Source organism: Rhizopus microsporus, assembly GCF_002708625.1.
Source record: "Rhizopus microsporus ATCC 52813 unplaced genomic scaffold scaffold_3, whole genome shotgun sequence".
NCBI classification, from domain to species: Eukaryota; Fungi; Mucoromycota; class Mucoromycetes; order Mucorales; family Rhizopodaceae; genus Rhizopus; species Rhizopus microsporus.
The window spans coordinates 683,070-702,717 of NW_019671918.1; the positions used below are offsets into that span (position 1 = coordinate 683,070).

The 19,648-nt window shown below is 36.9% G+C and overlaps 8 protein-coding genes across 8 annotated transcripts; 6 read left to right on the top strand and 2 right to left on the bottom strand.

Moving 5' to 3' along the window:
* Positions 1-95: 95 nt before the first annotated feature.
* On the top strand, positions 96-3,840 carry RHIMIDRAFT_223648 (Nrap protein). Its single transcript, XM_023607484.1, has 4 exons — positions 96-217; positions 272-484; positions 547-663; positions 711-3,840. The coding sequence occupies exons 1-4, from the start codon at positions 158-160 to the stop codon at positions 3,822-3,824; spliced, it is 3,504 nt and encodes a 1,167-aa protein (XP_023469061.1). The 5' UTR covers positions 96-157; the 3' UTR covers positions 3,825-3,840.
* A 461-nt stretch (positions 3,841-4,301) lies between these two features.
* RHIMIDRAFT_302745 (uncharacterized protein) lies at positions 4,302-4,851 on the top strand. Its single transcript, XM_023614395.1, has one exon. The coding sequence runs from the start codon at positions 4,317-4,319 to the stop codon at positions 4,815-4,817; it is 501 nt and encodes a 166-aa protein (XP_023469062.1). The 5' UTR covers positions 4,302-4,316; the 3' UTR covers positions 4,818-4,851.
* A 1,874-nt stretch (positions 4,852-6,725) lies between these two features.
* Positions 6,726-9,093, bottom strand: RHIMIDRAFT_311419 (uncharacterized protein). The gene is made up of 7 exons (XM_023614728.1): positions 8,809-9,093; positions 8,223-8,760; positions 8,053-8,173; positions 7,862-8,002; positions 7,699-7,805; positions 7,342-7,646; positions 6,726-7,291 (listed from the first exon to the last, which is right to left on the bottom strand). Exons 1-7 carry the CDS (start codon positions 8,935-8,937, stop codon positions 7,076-7,078), a joined length of 1,557 nt encoding a protein of 518 aa, XP_023469063.1. The 5' UTR covers positions 8,938-9,093; the 3' UTR covers positions 6,726-7,075.
* A 1,293-nt stretch (positions 9,094-10,386) lies between these two features.
* RHIMIDRAFT_272203 (uncharacterized protein) lies at positions 10,387-11,141 on the top strand. The gene is made up of 3 exons (XM_023612304.1): positions 10,387-10,669; positions 10,727-10,866; positions 10,954-11,141. The coding sequence occupies exons 1-2, from the start codon at positions 10,555-10,557 to the stop codon at positions 10,864-10,866; spliced, it is 255 nt and encodes an 84-aa protein (XP_023469064.1). The 5' UTR covers positions 10,387-10,554; the 3' UTR covers positions 10,954-11,141.
* RHIMIDRAFT_234712 (MFS general substrate transporter) lies at positions 11,064-12,449 on the top strand (the record flags this gene model as incomplete). The annotated part of the gene is made up of 7 exons (XM_023608212.1): positions 11,064-11,189; positions 11,252-11,314; positions 11,368-11,507; positions 11,569-11,786; positions 11,835-11,928; positions 11,989-12,149; positions 12,205-12,449. 7 exons carry the CDS (start codon positions 11,064-11,066, stop codon positions 12,447-12,449), a joined length of 1,047 nt encoding a protein of 348 aa, XP_023469065.1.
* A 124-nt stretch (positions 12,450-12,573) lies between these two features.
* On the top strand, positions 12,574-13,214 carry RHIMIDRAFT_234713 (uncharacterized protein; the record flags this gene model as incomplete). Its single annotated transcript, XM_023608213.1, has 5 exons — positions 12,574-12,657; positions 12,716-12,798; positions 12,848-12,933; positions 12,997-13,062; positions 13,117-13,214. The coding sequence occupies 5 exons, from the start codon at positions 12,574-12,576 to the stop codon at positions 13,212-13,214; spliced, it is 417 nt and encodes a 138-aa protein (XP_023469066.1).
* Positions 13,112-13,711, bottom strand: RHIMIDRAFT_87838 (uncharacterized protein). The gene has a single exon (XM_023615818.1). It carries the CDS (start codon positions 13,656-13,658, stop codon positions 13,257-13,259), a length of 402 nt encoding a protein of 133 aa, XP_023469067.1. The 5' UTR covers positions 13,659-13,711; the 3' UTR covers positions 13,112-13,256.
* Positions 13,712-18,320: 4,609 nt separating this feature from the next.
* Positions 18,321-19,464, top strand: RHIMIDRAFT_272216 (uncharacterized protein). Its single transcript, XM_023612305.1, has one exon. The coding sequence runs from the start codon at positions 18,794-18,796 to the stop codon at positions 19,406-19,408; it is 615 nt and encodes a 204-aa protein (XP_023469068.1). The 5' UTR covers positions 18,321-18,793; the 3' UTR covers positions 19,409-19,464.
* The last annotated feature ends 184 nt before the right edge of the window (positions 19,465-19,648 follow it).

The following is a 19,648-nucleotide window of genomic DNA, read 5'->3' on the forward strand; positions in this document are numbered from 1 at the left end:
TAAAAAGAAGGCAGTCACTGCTATTGTCTAAATATAGCAAATATAAGCCTCTTCTCAATGAAAAAGTGTCACAAAATTTCAAACTCAAGCCACAGCCATTTTGTCCAAAAAACAAGTTCCTTTCTTTCTTTACGCATAAACTTTTTCTCAAGTTGTCATGGCTGTCACTGCAAAGAGAAAGCAAAAGAAAAGCTCAGAATCTGAGCCTCCTGCTAAGGTCAGTGTTTAGGTATCTTCAAACTGTGTCATTGTTGCTCAAGGCTTTATATAGATAGCTAAGAAGGAAGCACCTGTCGTAAAGGACGAATACATTGATGAATCTGGATCGGACGATTACGATGAGGATGAAGAAGACGAAGACTATCAACTCGAGAGTACTGAAATAAAGAAAACAGCTCCCACTGAAGATGATATCATTGCCGGTGAATTGGAAGGCTTGAAAGAAACTGTGGAGCTATTTAAATCAAACATATTTAAACTAGAGGTATACGCTCAAAGCGACAATGTATAAAGTCAACTTTTGCTTATATAAACAATTAATTACAGATTGAAGAATTAATGTCTGAAATCAGCATGAACTATGATAAGCACAAAGCACTGGAAAAGGCACTTCACAATTTGAAAGCAACGTTTGATAGCATCCCAGAAGGCAAACCAATGAAGGTAAAAGCAACACAACTTGCTTATACCACTTACTTACAGCTTTATAGCTCGTTGAATTTGCAGATAATATGCTCAAGAAGAACAAAATTGCTATACCTTTCCCTGATCCTCAGCCTTCACCTGATGCTTTACACTCATTTGCTTTCCAAAAGCCATCATCTATTCATATTGTTGGTGGATATGCATTAAAGACTGTAGCAAAGACAAAGACGCCATTCACTGTAGATGTAGCTGTGGAGATGCCAGGTTCTATTTTCCAGGAAAAGGATTATTCCAATTATCGTTACTTCCACAAGCGTGCTTGTTACTTGGGTGTTTTGGCACATGCCATTCAGTCATCTAAAAAGAAATTTCATATTGAATACAGCACCATGAATAACGATCCTCGTCGTCCTATATTGCTAGTTAAACCTAGTGGAGATAAATCAGATGTGGATTTCTCAAAGGCAAAGTGTGTTATCCGTATTTTGCCTAGCGTCGACCTCGATACTTTCCCCATGCATAGGCTCGCTCCTGGTAAATCTAGTGTGAAAACTTCTACAGACAACGCTATGGCTACACCGCACTACAACGCCTCACTTTTAGTCGATACTTCTTACACAGCAAATTTGGCATTTTTATATCAGCATAGTAAAGCATGCCCTGAATTTAAGAATGCTGTTTTGTTGGCTAGAACATGGATCTATCAACGCGGACTTGCAAATATCGGATTTACACCATTTTTGTTTGCTATGATCATGTCTTACTTGATGCAAGGCAATAAGGATGGTATCGACAAGAAACTGTCGTCAACTCACAGTTCATATCAATTGTTCAGAGGTACTCTTGATTTTATTGCTTCAAGAGACTTTAAACAAAACCCTGTATTTATTGGTGAAAGCGAAAGACAAGAGTTTTCGAAGCAAGAATTCTTGAACCACTACGATGTGGTTATTGTAGACCCTTCAGGAACACTCAATCTTGCTGCTTCAATCCATTCATCCGGACTTGCTCAGATACAACATGAAACCAAGTTGGCCATGTCACTTCTTAACGATCCTGTGGACCGATTTGAGCCCATGTTTCTCAAGAAAGTTAATGATACAAAGCTCAGATATGACAATATTGCCCATATCAAGCTTCCAGCGCCCTCTACTGAAGTATTTACGGAACATGTAAAGGCAGACTATTACTCATATCTTCCATTCTTTGTCCAACGAATCAGTCATGTCTTAACAAGAGGTTTAACAAACCGTGTTGATTTAATTGCTGTCCAACATACCTACCATCACCCTCACACTTGGTCTGTTGATGCCAAAATGCCTACTGATATAGATCAAGATGCAGTCATTACCATTGGCTTACTGCTTAACTCAGATAATGCCCCTCGATTAGTTGATCAAGGACCACAATCACAAAGCGAAGAAGAAGTTGCTGAATTCAGAAAGTTTTGGGGCAATAAATCAGAATTGCGTCGATTCAAGGATGGATCCATTGTTGAAGCAGTTGTCTGGCAAACACAAGGCTATGAAAACCGTAGTCTCATTGTACAGCAGATTGTTCAATACTTGCTTGAACTGCACCTTTCATTGAAGTCAGAAGAGGTCCAATATTGGGCAGATCAATTCTACAGTTACTTGAATTATGCCAAATGCCTGCCTCAACACATGTTCAATCCTGAATTGAAAATCACTGGTTTCCACTCAGTCATGACAGCTTTTACTCAGCTCAGCAAACAGATCCGTGAGATTGATGATGCGCTACCACTTATGGTTAGTAGCGTCTATCCTGCCTCTTCAAGCTTAAGATATACTACTGCCACCTTGCCTCATCCAGTCGATTTCAGTAACGCTATCGGTTATCCTAATACAACTCGTTTCTATGAAGCAATCGATATTATTGTGCAAATCGAACGATCTGCCAAGTTTCCAGATGATCTGAGTGCCCTTCAAAAAGTGAAGCATTCATTCTATTTGAAGATGGGAGAGGAGCTTAAAAACCGTTATCAGGTCGATACTGTCGTTGTTGACGATATTTGTGAGAGAAACCCAATGGCCATCCGTGGTTATCTTGACGTTTACTATCAAGGATTTGTCTTCCGATGCCACATTGGACTTGAACAAGAACCTCAACAGCTGAAAAAGATTATAGATACCAAACTCTCGACACCACTTCAAAAGAGTATGGCAAAGGAAGCCTTGGAGAAATACAACTATAATATTACCTATCAACAATCACATACATTTTCTGTTCAAGCACTCTGTGCACGATTCACTGCATATTCATCTACAGTTCGGTTAGTCAAACGCTGGTTTGCATCTCATATGCTTTCTCCTCATGTAACGGACGAAATGATTGAATTGATTACAGCGTATGTCTTTTTAGAGCCACACCCATGGACTTCACCTGTATCTACCTTTAGCGGATTTATTCGTGTTTTGAATTTGCTCGCTGGCTGGGATTGGCAAAACACACCACTTATTGTAGATATCGAAGGTGAATTAACAAATAAGCAGCGTGACGAGATCATTTCGCAGTTCAATCACCATCGAACCACAAATCCACAAATGACGCGTGGTGTGATGACTATTGCAACAGCAAAAGACACAAGTGGCCACCGATGGACCCGAACAAAGCCATGCCGTGCTGTAGCTTTGCGTATTCGTGCATTAGCAAAGGCCTCCCTCAAGGTCCTGGATGATGCTGTTGAACAAGATAAACCAGAGGACATCAAGCGTGTATTTATCACTCCCATGTCAGATTACTCTGTTGTACTTCAATTAGATAAATCAAAATGCACTCGATACTATCAAAGCCTAAACCCTGAACCCAAGTACTTCAAGAGCACGGGATACAGCTTGTTGGGTGACAGGATGTTTGCAGGATTTGATCCCGTATCCGAACTGATAAAAGAAATCGAACACATCTATGGCCAAACAGTGATGGTATTCCATGATAAATACGGTGGAGATAAATTAGCTATTGTATGGAACCCTTTAGCAGCTGAACCTATTCAATGGAAGGTGTCAGCTGGATTCAATAGTGTCCCTGTAGACATGAAGAAGAATGGATTCTTAAAGATTCCCAAAGGACAAGATGAAGTGTCTAAACTCATTGCTCCTAACTTTGATGCCATCTTGGAGGAAATCAAGCGAATGGCTGGCAATTTATTAATCAATTAATAAACTTGAGTTGTATAGAATAAAAAAAAAAAAAAAAAAAAAAAAAAGACAAGAAAGAAAGCAAAGCTGCTCGAATAGAAAGAAAATGATATATGATATAAGAGTATTAAGAATCTCTTGTCTACAGAGCAGGCTCTAGTGTTCATTTTGGCTCTTTGATACTAACGAAAATCACTTTCAGGCGTAGTTTATTTCGATACTTGAATTGTTAGTCGTGGTATGCTGTTGCAATATAACATGTATTACCGTATCAGCCTATTATCAATGTCAGCTTGACATATCCTCGGATGCATGAGTATTGAGCATTGCTTCCTTCTCTTTTTATTGGCTTAAGGAAGAGTGTATTCTATTTTAGTTTGCTCTCTGTACTAAAAATATATTTCTGAAACAATTACTTGCGTACATGAGCTGTGATTAATGTTAAACTAATATAAAAGACGATAATTCTTTTCAATCCTAGGCATAAACCAACTCAATCTCTTTTAAAAACTAATGAAGTTGTCTCTCTCTGCCTTGTTCTTGGTTGCTGCCTTTGTTAATGTTCAAGCTGCCTCTTCTGATAAATCCTCTAACAGCAACATTATTTGCACTCGCCCCAATAATCGCGGTAGTGGCTCCGGTTTAGGTTGGAGAGGATTCTGCTGCAAGACAGACGATGACTGCCATGAATCTTGCATTAAAGGAAAGTGCAACGGTCGTGTTGATCCCAAGTACGCTAGCCCTATTAACGATGGTACCTGTATTGACACTGGTAATATTGGATCTCGCACAGGTGAAGGTTGGGGAAATTTCTGCTGTGAAACCTCTGAGGACTGTCGTGAAGACTGTGTCAAGGGCAAATGTACTGGCAAAACCCATTGCATTCTTCCTAAAAACCAAGGGAAAGGTTCCGGTCAGGGCTGGAAGGACTACTGCTGCAAGAACAGTGATGACTGCCGCGATAGCTGTATCAAGGGTAGATGCACTGGCAAGCCTAATCCCAAGTTTGCCTAGATTCCTTGCCTAAGTAGCATAATTTATACAGCACCTTTAACTCGTTTTAGAACAATAAATAAATATAATGCGTATACATTATAACACTTGAACTTATAAACACATTGTGTATGTTTATAAGAAAAGTTTAGATTTATCTACTTGTAGCCAGAAAGCAAACTCGTGTTTACTTAGAGTCAAAGTCAATATTGGTCAAGCAACACGTCTAGTAGTACTTTTTTGCTTTAAAATGGTCAATTTAGCAAAGTACCAGATGCAGCTAGTGGCTTCCTTGAGTCTACATTAGAGCTTAATTATTGCTTATGGTGTGTAGCCTTTTGGAACGCTACATCAACCGATGAAAAGTCATTCATTCATTTTATAGAGCATCCACTTGCTTTTCCTTCCTTGCCTGAATGCTATACCTGCTCATACATTTGGCTGTCTATTGCATACATACATATTAGTGTGTATGCTATAGACAAACCATACATTAGTTCATACTTTACTAAAGAGTTATTTACGGCTCTTATTCTGTGATCAACACCTATTTTACAGTGTAACTAACTTTTGGTCTATTTCTTTTTATAAACTGCTTGTCTTTTCAATATTGATATAGTTATCAACAATCTTTTGTATAAATTCCAGGTTTTATCATAGCTGCTGGAAAAGCCAACAAGCATGATCTATGCTTTATGTATATCAGGAATTGGCAAACAAAAAGAGTACAGCAACTGTACCAGGTGTAGCATTACATAAGCAAACCATACATAAATTCATAGAGCCATAAAGACAGGTGAAAAAAAGATATTCTTAATAATGGAAACGCTTTTAATATTTTAAGAAATTGGATGTATTCACGGATACAAGGAAAATAAACAAAGGTTTGAGAGCAATAATACATATCAACAATACTTTAGGTAACTACAAGCGGCTATCGTTATAAACCATGATATGTCCTAAGGTCGGATTGATATCTCTATCTCTTTCAAAACGCCTTGCACACAATGAGCTTGATAAGTCGTGTCTTTTTCTAAGCGAATGTACAATAACAACGCGTCATTTATTCATCAACTTTCTTTCTTTTTTTTTTTTATTTACATTTATTTATAATAAGTGTACTCCTTTTAGTTCAAGACAATAAAGCCTTGATTAACAGGATCAGTCACGGGAAGATAAGGGTACATATGGCCTCAGAGAAAGAAAGGTGTACACTGAATGCCAATGGTGTATATACCTTATAAAAAGGAGTGATGTATCAAGGCTGAACTTATACATCTGAAAAACCTAGAAAGTACAGGCTGAACAGTCCCAGACAAGCCTGAATTGACAGACTGCCAACAGGTAGCTATCGATAGGCCCCAACCTCGTCTACCGGTCGTCCCGCAAGCTCAGAAGATGACCTTGACTCAGCAGACTACCCAAAATAGCTTTTGGTTCGATACCGCCTAGTAATAGCATAAGCATTTATTTGAGTAGCCACACTTAGAGAGCATTTCTCTGTTCACAGATAACGGGCAAAGTGGTTAATCACACAAGTACAGCCAGCTCAGAAATCTGCAGGCCACTTGAATCGCCAACAGGACCGTATCAGGATTACAGTGTAAATAAAGAGCATGTCCAGTCCTATAAAGGATGAAATAAAGCCAAGACCAAAGCATCCTCACAGGAAGGAAAAAAAGCAAGGAGTGTCTGTAAAGAGGTAGGTCAGAAATACTCTAAAGTGTTGACCGTCGATTATTGGAATAATGACTTTTTATTGGCTATTACGTTCCAATAACAACCAAGGCGATTTTCTATTGGCTCATGAGTTTCAATAACACGCCTTTGCTTATTTGCAAATGATTGTCAGCAAAGACCCTTTGAAACATCCCTAAGCATAGAAAGACAGTGCATAACGTAGCTTTTAAAGTTAAAGTATCTTTGCCACAGCTGATTAACTTTTTATTCTTTTTTTTAAATCAAACATGTTTCTTAAAGCTTACACGTTACTCTCCACTTCTATTGTTGCTATTGGATGCTCAATGTAGACAAAGGCTAGAAACAGCTATTGATGGCAGAAGGAGTAAAGCCGTAAGATAGGGCATCACCTACAAAGGTTTTGATCTTTTTATGCGATCTTCTTATTCATATCAGCATAGTTTGTTCTGATAATTAGTGATTAGTCCTTAAAGAGCAAGGATTGAAATAAAGAGTGGTGCCTTCAGACAAAAAGGGTCTCGTCTAAAAAAGAGAAATGAAGTTCAAAAAAAAGAAGTGATTTTTAAAGATGTGGCATTTTATTGTTTGATAATACAAACGGTTAATTCACTTTGATTGTTGTCTGCTGTACTATTCGTCAGTCCTTCCAACTTTTGATAAACTAATTCTAATATTGCTTGCTCATCTGCTTCTGGTCTAATGTATATTTCAATCGTTCCAACACATTTACCGTAGGTTGTTTGCCAAAAATGAGTTCGACCAATAGAAGTAATATTCGATTCTTGACGTTGAATCTATTGCAAACACTTAATTCACTTCGTAATTATTTATACACACGGTTTACCTCTCGAAGACGATTCTCTACACCATTTCTAATTGAACTGGGTGTTGTTTGAAGCAAGACCTTGGCTAATGCCTTGGCAGTAGGGTATCCTAAATAAAAGGTGACAACGGATTCAGATAGTGCCAATATTTTGTCCATGAGTGGCGTGACTATGCCAAGTATATAGGAAATAAGCACAATTGCTCCACAGAGGGCAATCGATAGCGAGTAGATGTTGGATGATAATGCACTGAGTGGACTGGCTCTTGCTCTATTGATAACATTATATGTAAACCCTTGTACTGTCGTTGGCCGTTTTCGAAGATCTAAATCAACTTTATTAACATCTAATGATTATTTCGTTTTCTTTTAACTTACATCTGACAAAACTTTCATGGTTCCTCAGACTGATGCTTGATAAACACGTAGCAGAGATCGCTGCTCCCATCAAAAGGAACATACCAAAACTAAGGACGGATCCAGGACTAACAAGAAGAAGGCTCAGTTTATATACCAGACTGTTTTCTCTTTTTTACTTTACCCTTCCTTATGATGTGCTTCGCCTCCATGGTGCTGATCTTGTAATAAAAAGTGTTCCAAAGATTCCTTGGTGTTATTCATCGTAGCAAACAAAAGATAGATGGTTGTTCCTAACGCAAAAACAATTTCATATCGATACGTGCTATGCATTTTGATCAATAAAGATTAAAGCAGAAAATAAACAAAATATACCCGTATGGACGCTTTGTATTAGAGGCAGTGAAATCAGGATAGGTTCGTAGCACGCTTGATACAAAGGTATTTAATACACCCAAGGCATCAAAGATCATTAAATAGGCAAATCCTACCATGGCTATGACATATTAAAATAGGTTCTTCTGTTTGCTGTATATTTCACTTACATAGACTTTCTCTACTGACACCTAAACAGTAGAGCCAGAATCCAATACCAAGGTGAATCAAAAACCAGGTGAATAGTGTCTTTTGCTCGGGCAAAAGATTAGAAAATATGTAGCTCCATGGAGGAAGAGGCTGGATATACACGGGTGAAAAGGCATGTTTATGATTATGATGAGCATGGTCATGATGGGAATGATCATGATGAGCATGGTCATGGTGAGCATGGTCATGGTGAGCATGATCATGGTGAGCATGGTCATGATGAGCATGGTCATGGTGAGAATGGTCATGATTAGCATGGTCATGATGAGAATGGTCATGGTGTTTACTGTGATCATGATGAGCATAATGTTGCTGAGGTATGTGCGCATGTTCTTGATGATGACCATATTCATGATTATGATGCTGAGCGTTTGGCTGATTATGAGCACTATATGGATTATCTTGAGAGTGATCTTGTTTATAATGGTTATCATGTCGATGTTCAACATGTGCTGGCCCATTAGTAGTTACTGATTCAACTGAAGCAGTTGTAGTTTGCTATAGTGATATTAATAGTCTGCTTTATCTGAGCTTATCGAAACTTACTTCAGGAATATTTGCTCGTGTTTTGGCTTGGCCTTTGACATACAAAGGCTCTGATGTATGAACAGAAATTCCAGATGAAACCGTCGGCTCTTTCCTTGCTGCCTTTTTGAACTGTCTTGTCGATTGCATAAAATAGCCTTTAGAACCGTTTGCAGTAATTAAAAAAGGGAAGGGAAAGAAGTAGAGGAAAATAAGAAAATTGAAAAAGGAACAACTCCAAATCCGAAAAAGGATATTCGAGATCCGTTCATCACACAGAGAAAATGTCCATTATTAACTTTCCACATTGCGTCGAACCATTGAATGAACTGTTTAAGGCATCCTCTTTTTGTATCGCTCTTGCAAGCGAAGGATTGTCGTTTGTAATCAGCTTGTAAAATCTAGCTTTCATGATATTAATTACTGCATTGGTATTTTGGCTTGGTTATTTTTCTCTCCTTCAAGTCTTTAAAGCACTTCTTCTGTTGACTTGCACTTACTCAAAGGTTTGGTTAATAAACTACTGACATCTTTCTTTTAGGTCTTTTTCTGAGGAGATGACAATGGGCATAAAAGATCAGTTATAAGAAAAGAGAGCTAAAGGAAGATGGACAGCAATGATTAGGTTTATTTAAAGGGTGTCAAATTTATCAATTGAACTCTTAAACAGAAAGAGAAAGAGAGGGATACCTTTTCAAAAATAGTCTCGTCAAGTATTTCATCCAAAGGAATAGATACTTACTCTGTGTCTACTGAGTACATTATTGAGATTATATTGAAGTATGCTTGAAATCATTCCTGCCGTTAAATCAATTAAATTGAACGATTTTGGTAGCTATCCCTAAGTAATTGGCTTATTTCATTCATCTTTTGAGCATTAACCTCGATATTTAGCAAAACAATTGTCGGTGTCTATGGCGGCTATTTTTCTTCCAAGACGTCCTTGACGAATTGGAGTAGAGAAAAACGTAGAGACATTTGGTGTTTAGTCTTCTAATGGGATGTATAAAGTATAGCATTTTAAAAAGCTCCCTTTTTATTAACTTTCTAAAGAGTGCTCAAGGCATTACGAGCGTACAATGCTTATCCAAGGCCAGCACCATTCCACTAGCTTAGGTGACTAGAAAAGGTTTATATCTCACTTTATTTTTTTGCTTACACTGATGAACAGTTGGCTGAGATTATACCCTATCATCCTTCTTGTGTGTACATATACGTATTTCCTTAAGTGTAATATGAAAAAAACGTCAATGCTTTACCGCTTCACCGAATGACATCGGCGGACAGTTCCTTTTGCGTTTACTATATTTGTATAAAAAACAGGAATGTCTAATATGAGAAAGAGCCTATACAAAGGCAACATTACTTAGAGTGAGAACGGGTTCATTGCTGTAAATGATAGAACGACGTGAATGTACCCATTTTATTTTCTTCGGCAAGACTAAACTCTCTGTGTAGCGATGAAGAGAGTAAGAAGTATGATTACTCTCCTCTACACGATTATATGCCAGCCATCTTGCTGTTTATCTTTTTACTATTGAAAGTGGTACAAGAGAAAGAACGTGTGTTAAACGATGACTCCCGACAGTATCTAATTGACAATCTTTTAGAACAATCTATGAAGATATTTTAAGCTTATTCGGCCTAGAGTATATGCACAGTTCGTCGTTAGCGTTCGGTTAGTTCATTAGGAATACAAACGGAAGATACAAGTGATTTCCCTTTTTTTTCTCTCTCTCTCTCTTCTTCCTTTGTTTTATTCTTACAATGAAAAGTTGTACTCACACTAGCGTACAACATGTCATGTTAACTTGCATAGCGTGTACTGAAGAAAGCAATTCCTCATACGTAACAAGTGAAACACTAGACACATCTAGAAATGGCAAGTGCTTATCTGTGTCCTACACCAGCCGATCTAAAACTATAGGCTATTTATTAGAACAATGTGAAAAGGGTATCGAGCAGCTCTCTCAGACAGAAACTGTAAGGTACGAAGAAGGAGGTTCATATCCATGGATAGTTGTTCTTTGTACCTTTTTTATCCTTACCGTTGGCCTAGCAACAGGACAGTCATGGTAACGATTTGCTCTATAAATAATGATTTCTCTGACATTGAATTTACTTAGGGGTAGGGACATGCACAAATATGTAAAGCTGAAATCATTTAGTGAAATGAATTAGGTGTCATGCAAAATTACTATGAACAGCATAATCTGGGCAACGACGATCCGACAACTTTGTCCCTACGACTTAGCTTTGCACAGACAATATATAATATGCTTATTAATGTGTTGAGCCCTATATCTCAATTGCTCTTGAATGTATTGGGGCCAAAGAACACATTGGTCGCTTCCGTATTGGTATCTAGCCTTGGTCTATTGTTAGCAAGTTTTAGCACACAGGTAAATAAAAAAAAAGTAAGCGTTTCATATAATCTTAATGATATACACTGGGCACTCTACAGACCTGGCATCTTTATTTGACTCATGGTGTAATCTATGGCATAGGCATATCCATCATGTTTTATGTAATGAGTAAACTATGGTAATTTAATCAAGGTCTTACTATAATTTATTATAGATTGCACTTAGTATTGTACCTCAATACTTTACTAAACATAGAGGTATAGCATTAGGATTAACATCCAGTGGAATCAGTATTGGCGGTCTTGTGTTCCCATTTGTTATGGATGCTATCAATACAAGGTTTGGAGCAAGTTGGTAAGAGGCTTCACATGAACAGTCACATGTTGCTTCATTCATTTCAACAAATAAATCATAGGTGCTATCGAATCATGAGTTTGATCTGTTTTGTCATCGGACTGTCAGCTTGTTGGCTTTTAGGTGTGAAAGATAAGGGCAAGAAGCAAGCAAAGACGTCTTTGAACATAAAGGAAACATTTGACTTTAGTGTGGCAAATGATTGGAGATATATTTTGTGGTGTATCATTGATATCTTGTTTGAAGCGGCCTATAATACTCCTGCTTACTTTCTTCCATGTGAGTCTAACCCTTTCATTTTACTTCATCTCTAATTTATGTGAGAAGCATATGCTACCTATCTCGGCCTATCGTCCTCTCAAGGTGCACTTATCCTATCAGTAGGTTCAGGCATGAATGCGATTGGAAGAATCATCTCAGGGTAAATAAAGATGTAGATATAATAGATGAACCTATATACATATGTCTCCTTTTTTTCTAGTTTTTTAGCTGATTGGATAGGACATATTAATGTAGTTATCATTTACTGTACCATATCGGGTCTTTCCTGTTTGCTGCTTTGGACGTTTGCAAAGACATTTGGGACACTACTTGCCTTTTCTATTTTTTATGGGTTCTTTGGAGGAGCATTCGTTACACTAAGTGGGTATCTTTTTGTATTTATAAACAAGGCAGGTCCCCTAACACATAATTGTAGCACCAGCAATTATGCTGCTTGTAACAGGACAAGAAAAGTTTGAAACAGGAATTTCCGTATTTCTCGTCATTACAGTCGTCTCAATGTTTGGACCCAATCTAGCAGGCACAATCGAAACCTCGATACATGGGCTCGAGCCCTATGAAAGCTACAAATATTTTACAGGCATCTGCTATCTTGCTGGTGTCGTCTTACTCTTCATTCTCAGGTTCTCTTTAAAGCGACATTTGCTTATGATCATATAATACATTGGTGTCACGGTACTCAAGAATGCTGAATGAGAGATGGAACCAATGAAATTAATAAACTTAAAAGTTTAACCGTAACGTCATTGCTTTTTTTTTTGCCCTTTTTATTACTTTATTTAAAATGTCAGTCAAGGACGAACAAGTGCAACAAGATTCTTATAAAGCATTTGAAAATTATGATTTTGACAATGACGAACAGTTTCAAGTAAAAGAATTTCTTCATTTCATATTTTCTATGAATTTTAAAAGGTTTTAAACATTAGCTGGGCATTGCGTCACTTTTAGCCAGTAACCAAGACAACAAAGATCAGTTAATATTAAAAGCCAAACTATTCTATTATTCAAAGTAAGCAGCGCGATAATCATAAATGCATGTATGATTGATCAAAACAAAGGTTCTTTACTCCTATTCAATATGATGAATACATAAAATGGAAAGATGAGAATAAGAAGGGATTAAACCTTAATACTGAAAACACGGGTATGCATTAAAAAAAAAAGAGTGGGGTTAAGGAGAATATTTAAAATACAATGATGACGTTAGATAAACCAATTCGATTTACGTTTCAAGAAATAGTGGATATGATTGAAAAGGGAATTGAAATACCAGGTTAGTAAATGATAAAAAAGATTATCAGAATGTAGAAAGTGAATATATAAATAGGCATCAAACAAATACCAAACACGTTAAATGACGGTACACCAAGTCAATCACAAATGAAAGCGAGACCAAAGCCATGGGAAATAAATAAGGAGAAATAGCTTAAAAAGGGTATTATTATTATATATTACAGCAATAAATTATTATATGGCCATTTGGTGATGGAATGATTCTGGATCTGGTGTACCCGGTACAGACACGGAATAGGCTGACTTGACAATAGGTTTATGTGAAAGTGAGTTGAGATAGAGTGAAGAAGGTGGTAATTTCTGCTTCCTTAGTGTTGGTCTAGGGCTGGCTGTAGCTGAACGGCGTACCTTTTGGTGTTGTGTCAAGTATGAATGAACATATTCTAGGCAAGCTGACAGTAGCCAATTAGTTGATTCTATAGTAAGGCCTGATATCATCTCTACGGTTAAAAACGCCAGGCGAATGAATATGAATGAAGATGTAATTGTGCTTGTAATGACTGCTAATATTGTTAAAAAGCTAATAATCATCACAAGAAAGGGCGTCAATAGAATGGCTGTTATCCAATTAAGCATTTAAAAAAGATAAAGAGAGAGAGAGAGAGAAAGGCTACAAACTTACTCTTCCCCGCAATTTAAATCAAATTCAGTGTCACATGGCAACTGCCATCAAATAGATCACATTTTTGGTCATTTGTACTACCAAAAGGGGTCTGAATTAGTCTTCAACAGGTCATTGGGTTCCAACAAGGTCGAAGCTTTGTGTGCACAGGCATGACTAAAAATAACCATAGTCGCCTTTTTTAAGAGGTCCTAGACTCCAAGATGACTTGACCCCCAAGAGAATTTTTTTTCCATAACATGGTTAACATCCGGAGGCCTTAGTGCCTGAATCTTTTTTCCTTTTATGGGCGTGAACCTATGAAAGGTTTTTTATTCTGAAGAAAAGATATTGCTCCTTAACAGCAGTTACTCTCATAACAATGAAACCAGGCATAGTAAGGATGGAGAATATAGTCGGACAAAAAGCTACAGTCTATTTCGCAGTCCTTGGTTAAAATTATCAATGTCAGAAAGCAAAATCTCATATAAATCCTTGGTAAAGGGTCATATTGACGGTAGCAACAGAAAGAGTAAGAGTATTTGATATGCAGTACAAAGTGGCGTAGTGCCGATCTTTTCAAACAAATGACTTTGGTATGACAGCAAGAGAATTGTATCTTTAGTACATTAATTATAAGCATTCATTGTGTAAAGGACAGTAATCATTAGATATTCTCGAATCAAACCCAGGAAGCGCATTGTATTGATTCAAATAGCTCTGTTAAGACAAAAGGGCTTCTTTATATCACAAGAGATTATCTATGTTCTATGAACATATGGTTATACTATGGTAACAATTCATTTTCTATAGGTAACCCTGGAGCATACGACCTCTTTTTAGATAATGGATCCATACCTGAAGCTGTTGACTCCAAGCAAAGCTCAGTAATCTTGTAGTATCCTTCTGGCATTCGACAGTCAAGTATAGCATCTTGCTGAATTCCGATAACCAACAAATTATTTCATATACTCGTAAGGTACAATAAGAAGTTGGATGCAAATTAACACAGGCGAGGGAGAAATGACAGTTCAAAGCGGTCGTATGGTAAAGAGGGGAATAAAAGGTAGTTTCTCATGAATTTATCATAGGGCGAGGGAGGTTTTTTCAAGGCTTTCAATAGCGCTTTGTAACAGCTTTAAGAGGATATAGTTCAAAGGATTTAGGAGAAATTCCTTGCATACTTTTCATATTAAACAGACAGTCGTAAGCTTGTTAGTATAGGCCTTAATTTCACTCTAAAGTGCTTATCGCCTTCGCTCGACCCATCAAAGGTTATGATTTGAGCAAACTATTCTAATTCACAATCCTTCATGTGCTTTATAAAGCTTTCTGTATATAAATTACAGCTAAATCTTACGTACATTATTAAAGTAAGATTTGCTTCAGTAGTAAAAGCATCAGTTTTATGATATTGTAACTACGTTTTCAATAAGAATGAGAAGGAAAGCCTTTAACCATATCACTTAAGTCTTTTTGTAAACATTTGACTCTTCTCCTGTTATCACTTTTCTCATATTTACATGTTGACTCCTTTTTTTTTTTAAGAAAAATAACTCTATTTCAAAACAAGGGGGGAGCAAGGAAAAAAAGTCGGATATCTCGGATTTTTGAGAGGTGGCGTAACCTTGATTAGGTAGATATATGCCTGTCATTTAGATTTCCAGTGTTTTCTTTCGTCCAGGGTCTTGTTATGATCGTCAATAAGCAGCACCTCCTTTATAAATACTCTGGTTATGGGCATTTCGGTGTTATGCCTGTTGGCGATGTGCATAATATCTGCCTACAACCTCACATTTACAGAATGCGTTTAATATCTCTCAAGTTGACATCATGAAGCATTTATTCCTATCAGTATTTCCATTTTAGGGACACGGATTAAAGCGACTTGATGACATGTTTTGACTTCATTATCACCTGGAGTTGTGATGCTTCAACTATATCATAGCTCAAAGATAAAGATATATACATATATATATATATATGCATCAATCTACGAGCTTATCATTCTGCAAATGATATGAGATAAAGGAATATATCAATACTTCAACATTTCTACTTTTTTTTCGCACAACAGTAAAAAGTGCTCAGAAGGTAGTAAGGAGCAGTTAATTAAGAAGGGCTACTTCCACTAGCATTCTCTTCACAATATCAAACGCTTGAGCTCAAGTGCTATTAAAAGATGGTTCTATTTACAAGAATGTTGTTATGGTAAAACGATCTTGCTTCAACCTGCTAATGATATATAACTAAGCTTGTGCGGTGTGTTTACAGCCTAACGTAAACCTGAAGCTAGCCTTCCTTAGAACGAGATATGTCGTACACGTCAATCAAAGCAAAATATTCGTAGACTAGGTCAATAAGCAACGTCATGGCTAATGTAGGTTTTTTGCCACTTAAAATAGATGATGTAAGCACACCTCAAGGCACGTTTACATAGTTCAAACTTGATTTTAAGATCCTAATCCGTCCTCATTGTAGAAAGCAGAGAGACTCTTAGACCAAAACGACAGTATGAAACCCGAACCTTCATAAACTATTTTTTGATGCACTAACTGTAGTAGTTGTAGTACCTTTAGAGCCGCAAGTACGAAGTCCATTTTACAATCTCGCATTTCCTTTTCTTCACAAATATTGTCCACACAAAGTGCCGAGATTCCCAAAATCCTCATAAGTTTCCAACTGTTCAACTGGTATCATTTTGTTTTCGCACAGGAGACTATATGCCCCTCTTTTGAACGTGGTCCAGTATCTTACTCAAGAGCATGCAGTCGCCAGATTTGAAATCGAACATGTACGCGCCACAACGACCCCAATTGTAAAACTAACTTAATCGCCCGCATGGAGCGCGCAGTGAAGTTCATACGAATCCTGATTAAATTTGCTGCGGCTGGATATCTCCATACTCAAGGCTGGATTAACAAGCAGACTCTACAGACTACCTTATTCTTAGACTGGTCTATTAATCAGCCGGTAGTGAGCCTTTTCTGTTATAAGGATGAGAACGCTATAGATAGATATAACAGCCGAGCCTCTTCTTCTGATTATACAGATAGATCAGTAGCTGATTGTCACAATACTCTCATTTTGGTAAAGGTGAAAAAATTCCAACCAATATTGCGGTTCTTCAAAGCTTTCCAGTGAAGTGTATGCCTCGAGGGTTTGCAAGTGACGCAATGCTACTAGTAGATAGTAAATCAACATCATCCAGTACATTCTTATAAGCCACTCTACATAGATGGCATTTCATATTCATATCTAATTTGACGTCCCCTTTCTTAAAAATAATAATAATAATAAAGTTCAGAAAAAGGGAGAAACACAGATATGATGATCGGCCAGTGGCCAACAGCCCAGGCTTTAGTAATACTCCATTTGTTATGATCTGTGTAGAGCATACAAGTATGTGTCGCCAGAATCTCCTTATTTCTTGTTGAGGCGCTATAGACAAATACTCGGAACGATATTTTTCAACAATAATCACATGAAAATTGAAAATTCATGGCTAGTTACTTGTGATATGATAGTGAAAATAAGAGAAAGAAAGGGAAAAGGTCCAAATATAAAAGCGTAGTATACTTTACATAATTCAAGCATCAAGGCTTATACGATAGCATCTGATTTATTAGCGGGATGACACTGTGTAAGAGTGTACTAGGTACGACCTTACTTTCTGGAAGCAACGTTACACTGTCAATAAAATGATTTTCAGCAACTTTTTTTTGTTAGGGTAAAAACAGAGGCATAAACGCCAAACAGATTAAAGGGGGGAAGGGGGATAGTTACTCTAGACTAACTAAATCTGCTTTATATTTTTTCCTTTAATAAACATAAACCCTATCTGCAAGATTTCAAATGATCAAAGGCTCGAAGAATATAATTGATTGCTAAGAGGAGATAAGTGTGCATTAGACTAAAATTCAATCAAATTCGTAAAGAAGTCTATCCGGACTGACAGTTCCCTTGACAAACAATCTATCTTCTCTCTTCTTTAAAAGATAAGACAGTTATTGTGCGGCGTAGATGTTTAAGGAATAAATATAAATAGAGATGCAAGAGTTACATGCAGGCCTTTAAATTCACGCATCAAAAGGATACTCTTTTGTGTTCTTAATGACAGAACTGTATTTTTAGAAAGTTGGGCCATCGTGTTACAAAATAAGTCTATAGACCCCTTTTTCAAAAGAAGGGGAGTGTATGTCTTTTTTGTATTTATTAAATACGATGTATAAACTTTATTTGGATGCGCGGTCGCAGAAGCAGATAAATGCACAAAAAAAAAAGAAAAAAAAAAGAATTTAATTCGATTTAAAATAAAAAAGAAAAATTTACCAAGTTTAGTCATTTATCAAAAAGTATACCTTTACAATTCCAACACTCCGAGAATGATTTTATCATACTGCTCCCTGGTTCTATCCATGATAAAGTACATGACATTACATTTTGATGGGTAAGTAGAATGATCATAGAATGAAGTCGTCTATTTGCATTATGTTATGTATAGTCTTCATCTTGTGATGGACCTGATCTATGGTCCATTCATCTCTCTTTTTCTTCTTTTATTTATAAACAATGGAAAAGCGTCTTGTAGAAAATAAAGAGAGAGAGAGATAGAGAAAGAAAAAAAGAGAGAAAGAAAAGTATAGGATACAAATGTGTGTGTATCCCCTTGCTTCAAATAAAATATCCAAATATGGACTGTCAAAAATTATACATATCAGGTAAAAAAAAAGGGGGTAATCAACTGCACTTGAAATTTTGACGGCATTAGTGTGTATAAATGTGTGTGTATATGCAGCATTTTGAATATACCATATTTGGATTTTAATTGCCTCTCTGTCAGTACTTTTTAACTCTCTTTGTTTTTTTTGTATATGTGTCCCTGAATGCAAATTCTCCTTTCTTCCCCTATAATAATAGTAGTATTTAAATACACCTTCTTTATCTGTTTACATATGATTTGTATATAAACCTCTTTTTTTTTCTTTTTTGTATTGTGTAATCTTTATATACTTTCATATATCTCTGGTAAAAATATTAGACATGACTATATAAAGAAGGAGCTTTGGCTTATTGTTTACATATAGTTGTATCTCCATTATATAAAGTCATGGATATCAAGTACCTTTTATGCGATCCTGTATCAACGCTTACAATCAAAGAAAGTCAACCAAAAGTCGATATAGCCAACTCTTGGCCAACTAATAATCACTCCCTAAACATAGCGAATGAATTGGGCCACAGCAGTAATAATAGTAGTGGCAGTCCAGAGAGCATTTATAGCAACATCAGTTCCTCTAGCAGTGCCAGTAGTTTTTATATGGATGGTCCTTTGACACCTAGTCGAAGCTATAGTTGGACTCCTTTACCTCATCATCCTCTGCCTCAGTCTCACCGTCGACGTACGACAAGCGATATTGGCCACATAAGACATCATATGTTTGTTTACAACACTGTCAATCGTCGAACACGATCTGAATCAACTGGATCAACACAACAAACAAGAACTCCTTGGACCCCATTCGAGGATGAACTTCTCCGACGTGGTTACAACCAAGGCCTATCTTGGGCAATGATATCTTCTACCTATCTTCCTCATCGATCTAGGGGATGCTGTTGGGGACGTTTCAAGACCTTACAAAGTAAAAATTTGGTAGATCCAAATCACATGCGTTATTTCAAACGACCTTGGAAGTCTATTGAATTTGGTCAACAACAAAATTAATCTTTTCTGCTTCTCTTTATTCCTTTTTCTGGATATATTTACCTTCTTTAATGCCTTTCTTTTTTTTTTTTTTTTTAATCTTTACTATTTGAATTTTTATGTACATCTTTTTTATGTTATTTCTGTATACTGCTACTCCCTTATTTATTTGTTTCCTTTCCTTTTGACTATATGCCTATGCCCATTTATTTCCTTTTTATTTCTATGCCCGATCAGCCTGGCTGCTGGCGTAACAATAAA

Bases quoted from the DNA above. Each gene is read 5' to 3' on its own strand.
- RHIMIDRAFT_223648 (XM_023607484.1), top strand. From the start codon at position 158: ATGGCTGTCACTGCAAAGAGAAAGCAAAAGAAAAGCTCAGAATCTGAG. The intron at 485-546 runs GTATACGCTCAA...AATTAATTACAG, and splicing joins CAAACATATTTAAACTAGAG to ATTGAAGAATTAATGTCTGA. The intron at 664-710 runs GTAAAAGCAACA...ACAGCTTTATAG, and splicing joins CAGAAGGCAAACCAATGAAG to CTCGTTGAATTTGCAGATAA.
- RHIMIDRAFT_311419 (XM_023614728.1), bottom strand. From the start codon at position 8,937: ATGCAATCGACAAGACAGTTCAAAAAGGCAGCAAGGAAAGAGCCGACG. The intron at 8,761-8,808 runs GTAAGTTTCGAT...ATATCACTATAG, and splicing joins CACGAGCAAATATTCCTGAA to CAAACTACAACTGCTTCAGT. The intron at 8,174-8,222 runs GTAAGTGAAATA...AATATGTCATAG, and splicing joins TGTCAGTAGAGAAAGTCTAT to CCATGGTAGGATTTGCCTAT.
- RHIMIDRAFT_87838 (XM_023615818.1), bottom strand. From the start codon at position 13,658: ATGCTTAATTGGATAACAGCCATTCTATTGACGCCCTTTCTTGTGATG.
- RHIMIDRAFT_272216 (XM_023612305.1), top strand. From the start codon at position 18,794: ATGGATATCAAGTACCTTTTATGCGATCCTGTATCAACGCTTACAATC.
- RHIMIDRAFT_272203 (XM_023612304.1), top strand. From the start codon at position 10,555: ATGAAAAGTTGTACTCACACTAGCGTACAACATGTCATGTTAACTTGC. The intron at 10,670-10,726 runs GCAAGTGCTTAT...GCTATTTATTAG, and splicing joins ACTAGACACATCTAGAAATG to AACAATGTGAAAAGGGTATC.
- RHIMIDRAFT_302745 (XM_023614395.1), top strand. From the start codon at position 4,317: ATGAAGTTGTCTCTCTCTGCCTTGTTCTTGGTTGCTGCCTTTGTTAAT.